The 5,323-nt window shown below is 44.4% G+C and overlaps 1 protein-coding gene across 1 annotated transcript; it reads right to left on the bottom strand.

Annotated features, from left to right (window-relative positions):
• Positions 1–3,594: 3,594 nt before the first annotated feature.
• Positions 3,595–5,073, bottom strand: LOC114404975. Its single transcript, XM_028367682.1, has 3 exons — positions 4,621–5,073; positions 3,821–4,536; positions 3,595–3,679 (listed from the first exon to the last, which is right to left on the bottom strand). The coding sequence occupies exons 1-3, from the start codon at positions 5,071–5,073 to the stop codon at positions 3,595–3,597; spliced, it is 1,254 nt and encodes a 417-aa protein (XP_028223483.1).
• Between the last annotated feature and the right edge of the window lie 250 nt (positions 5,074–5,323).

Below are 5,323 nucleotides of genomic sequence, written 5' to 3'. Positions count from 1 at the left end.
ATTTATTGTGAAGAAGGCTTTTAAAAAGGCTATCAGCTCAGGCCAGGCTTTTAAAAAGGCCAGGCCGAGCCAAAATAAAAGTCTTTGATAGGCTATAGGCCAGGCTCAGGCCTCAAAGATTCATCGTAGGCTAGGCTCAGGCCTTTCAAAGCCTGGCTTGGCCTGGCCTATTCCCACCCCTAATGTGGACACTTGAACATAAAGCTTTGTGGCCATGTAAACATTAAGGCTTAGGGTTTGTTTCCCCATTCAGATTGAACCAGTGTTTCAAGGATTGTTCTTTTATCAAATTATGCGAATATCCGAATCTATTTTGGCATTCAGGAATTTCTCATTGCGCTCACCCTTTAGTTGCACATCCATTCTTTTTCACAAAAAAAAAAAAAAAACTTTCTATGTTTTGATCCGTGAATTTTCCAAAGAAAACTGGCGGTCATTCTTTTTCAAAAGGCATGTGGACTTTTTAGTTTTCTTTCTTGTTTTTTTTTTCTTTTTAGAAAAAGTTTGTAATCTAAGGAACAAAAGGCGTGTAAATGACAACAATACACAAGGCACTATTTTTTTTGGACAAACCATAACAACGCAACAGTATGACAATACACTAGAAGCGGTAAAGTTTATCACAATGGGATAACAAAAAAAAACTAAAAGCAATAACATAGAGTACATTTTTATCGAAATGAGATAACAAATAAAAACTGAAAGCAATAACATAGAGTACAATTTTATCGAAATGAGATAACAGATAAAAACTGAAAGCAATAACATATAGTACAGTTTTATCGAAATAAGATAACAGATAAAAACTGAAAGCGATAACATAGAGTATAGTTTTATCGAAATGAGATAACAGATAAAAACTGAAAGCAATAACAAAATAACGATGCAATCACAATTTTTTGGGTGATCTCATCCATGCATGCAATGCTGCCTCGTCAAGTGAAGAAATCTAGCACATCAGCCATGTCATCATCCTCCTGAGCTTTATCCTCATCCCCAGGGGCCCCTACGGGTCCTGCCCCTGTCTCAAAATCAAGCTCATCCTAGGCTAGGCAACCATGGCTCGGAACTACTCGGGGGTAAGCCATGGAAAGGATTGGTGTCCTGGCTCTGCTGGTGCATAGTGTATCAGTAGAAGGTCTCATTCAGCTGGACCTGACCCCGGTGATTGGCCGCTTGCTGGCCAGTCACATACTGCATGTACCTGTGCATCTGGAGCTCAATCCTTCACAGGTGAGTGGAGATGGACTCCAGGGATGGTGCCTCCTGTAGAGGCGGCGGTGGCACATCTGCAACTAGCTTCTGTTGTGCCTGACCCTGTTGCGGTGCCTGCCTTGGCATGCAATATTTCTCTATGAAGGCCCTATTGATGGGGGCTGGATAAGCTTAGTGGGAGTGACCGACACTCCATAGAACTGGCACAGGCCTGTGATCAAAGTAGGAAATCCCAGGGCCCTGTTGGACTTCTTCGGGTCCACTGGGTGTCTAGGAGGCGTCATCCCTGTAAATTGATAGATAGCATCTGAGATCAGCTGGACAACATGGACACTCACTTGAGTCAGGATGGCGTAGACCAGCTGACACTTCAGTAGGGGGAGGTCTAAATTATGGTCGCTGGGGAGAATGTTGCTGAGCAGCAATGTCATCTAAATCTACGTGAAGGTGGTCATGCTGGTGCGCATGATCCGCACCCGTCTCCCCGCTACACTCCAGGCAAAGTCCTGCCCCGAAACGCACAACAACTGGCTGATAGCCTCCTCATCGAAACCTAAGGCTTGGCTCCTCCTCTGGCTGTTCTCATAGCGCTGGCCCTCCTCCAAGACCAATGGATGCCCCAAAATTTGATTAATGGCATCCTTATCGAAAGGGATCCACTGGCCCCTCACCCAGGAGCATTTGTCTCTGACTCCCTCCTCCGTGGGCAGGCGTTGGCATAAAAATCCATGACTATCTCGAGATCGTACTTAGCCATGGGTGATACAAGCTGAGCCCATTGCCTCCATGCAATTTCCTCTTGAAACTCAGCATACTCTCCATCCTTCAGCTGGACTCTTCTCTCTTTGAGGAACGACCAGCCTTTAATGGTCTCAAAGCGTCGCTGGTGTTCCTCACTCTGGAACTTGTGCCCATCAAAATCCATGTCCACCTGTGAGGCCTCCCTGGAACCCTCTCCAGCGGCATCTTTTCTCAACCTCTTGGCTGGAAGCTTCTTCAGAGCCATTTCTTGCAGGGAGTGAACAAAAATGAGAAAAGGAGAGCAAAAACTCAACAATGGAGACTTGGGGCTGCTGGAATCAAGTTTTCCCATAAGCCTTGGCATTCTTGAAGGTTGGGGAATATTTCGGGGTGAAGAATGGCTTCACCCCTCCCCATTTTAAAACTTTTGCCAGACATGCTCGCCTAGGCGAAGCTCGCCCAGGCGAGCTAACCCTTTTTTTTTTTTTTTTGCAAAACCTAGATTATCCCTTGTCATGCTTATATATATTTTTAAACTCCCATGATTACAAATAAAATTGGCGCATTGAACTATAATTCAAGAAAATAGACAAAAGTATGAATCTTATAGAACAGAATTAGAGATACTAGGCTGCCTTCTAGTAGCGCTTCTTTAACGTCTTGAGCCGAATGCGGGATGGTGATTGATTGACCATGGGCCTAGCACCTGCTCATACTTGCCCTTAAGCTTTTGAATGAAGGAAATGGCATCATGTAGTAAATGTGAAATAACACCACAAAATACCGGTATTGCCTTTCACTTACCCTTGTCTCAATTTTGGCATGATATCTGATCATCACCCAAAATGATTATTTATTTATCCTCTGATTTGCAGGATGACAAGATGCAAAATGAATGCATTCTTATGATTTGGATGTTTAAGTGCAAAAATTAAACAAATGTTATCATGTTCAATTTTACTTAAACGCTTACGACACCCCATCGATTAAGCCAAATGGCTCTGGATTCATTGGACAAGATTGAAAGTGTAGGTTCTTAAAAAAGTAAAAACACAACACAGGAAGTTAAGATGCAAATCATTAATCCAATATTTATTAATGTTGCGCTCATGGTCTACAAAGGATTTCAAAACTTTGGAAATCCCAATGAGTCCTTTGGAGAACAAACATGCATTGAACCTTCTAGCCGCCCCAGGCACTAGGCATAATATCGTTTAATGATATCAGAATTTACGGGTGAAGGCAATTCTTCATTGTCCATGTTGGCAAGCAACAAGGCTCCTCTCGAAAATGCTTTCTTCACGACGAAAGGCCCTTCATAATTCAAAGCCCACTTCCCGCGGTGATCCTTTTGCGTTTGGGATACTTTCTTCAAGACGAGATCCCTTTCGTTGAACTTACATGGGCGTACCTTCTTGTCGAAAGTGTTCTTCACCCAGCTTTGATACAATCTTCCATGGCTCATGGCGGCCAATCTCTTGCCTTCTATAAGGCTCAACTAATCAAAGCGAGTTTGAGCCCATTCTGACTCCTCCAACGCTGACTCGGCTAGAATTCTCAAATAGGGAACCTCTACTTCAAACAGAACCACAACCTCCATCCCGTACACCAATGCAGCATGAAAGGGAGCATCTCATGCTAATCCTTGTATGACATGGTCATCTTCAGAACTATCTTCTTGATGTTCTTATTAGCAGCCTCAACTGCCCCATTCATTTTGGGCCTGTAAGGCATAGAATTGTGATGTTGGATCTTGAAATCCTCACACATTTTCTTCATCATTTTATTGTTCAGATTGGTGGCGTTATCAGTGATAATCTTCCTGGGCAATTTGTATCGACAGATTATCTCTTTCTTGATGAACCTGACCACCACACTCCTTGTCACATTGGCGTACGAAGCTGCTTCAACCCATTTGGTGAAGTAGTCAATGGCGACCAAAATGAAGCAATGCCCATTCGAAGCTTTGGGCTCAATAACCCCAATCACATCTATTCCCCACATAGAGAATGGACAAGGTGTTGCCAAAATGTTCAAAGGCACGGGCAGAGCATTGACATTGTCGGTGAATGCCTGGCACTTATGGCACTTTCTCACATGGATACAACAATTGTTTTCCATGGTGAGCCAGTAATACCCTGCCCTCATAATCTTCCAGGCCATGGCATGTCCATTGGCATGTGTTCCAAAGGACCCCTCGTGAAATTCCACTAGCATCTGCTCAGCCTCCCTGGCATCCACACATTGGAGCAAAACCATATTATGGTTCCTCTTGTATAGGATACTTCCAATTAGGAAGAAATCGGCTGCTAACCTTCGCATCATTCTCTTATCGTTGTCGGAAGCCTCCCGTGGGTACTCCTTGTCTTTGATGTATCGCTTGATGTCAAAGTACCAAGGTTTACCATCTTGCTCCTCTTCTATCAAGCAGCAATGTGTGGGCTTGCCGCGACATCTGAATTCGATGTACGGTGAGTCCCCATGCGGGGTTAGCTGAAACATGGCTGCTAGAGTGGCGAGCGCATCGACCATTTGATTCTCCTTTCTGGGAATGTGGTGGAAGGATACGTTATCGAAGAACTATATCAGTTTCTTGATGTAGGCCTGGTAGGGTATCAACTTATGATCCCTAGTCTCCCATTCTCCTCTCAATTGGTGGATCACCAAGGCTGAGTCTCCATATACTTTGAGCAATTTGACCTTGAAGTCAATTGCTGCTTGGATCTCGAGGGCGCACGCCTCATACTCAGCCATGTTATTCGTGCAGTCAAAGCCTAACCTAGCTGTGAAGGGTATGCATCGATTGTCGGGGGTAACCAAAATTGCCCCTACTCCGTGGCCTAGTGCGTTCGACGCACTGTCAAACCACACAATCCATTTATCTTTATCTTTATCCTCTACTTCTTCGAGCAAGGTCATGATGTCCTCATCTGGGAATTCTAGATGCATTGGTTGGTAGTTGTTGATGGGTTGTTGAGCCAGGTAATCTGCCAAGGCATTTCCCTTTACCGCTTTTTGAGTGACATAAACAATGTCAAATTCTGAATACAGAACCTGCCACCGAGCGATCCGTCTGGTGAGAGTGGGTTTTTCAAATATGTACTTGACTGGGTTCATTTTGGACACCAACCAAGTGGTGTAGACGGGGGGTTGCCCACACCAAAGCACAACATGTCCTTTCAAGCAAAGAATAGTTCATTTCACATGTTGTGAACTTCTCGCTTAGGTAATAGATGACCCGTTCCCTTTTTCCGAACTCGTCATGCTGCCCCAGCATACACTCGATCGACTCATCCAACACCGTCATATATAGGATAAGGGGTCTTCCGGGCACCGGTGGCACAAGCACAGGAGGATTCGTAAGGCA

The sequence above is a fragment of the Glycine soja genome, chromosome 3 (genome assembly GCF_004193775.1).
Source record: "Glycine soja cultivar W05 chromosome 3, ASM419377v2, whole genome shotgun sequence".
Taxonomy (NCBI): domain Eukaryota; kingdom Viridiplantae; phylum Streptophyta; class Magnoliopsida; order Fabales; family Fabaceae; genus Glycine; species Glycine soja.
This window is presented reverse-complemented; position numbering and strand designations above follow the sequence as displayed.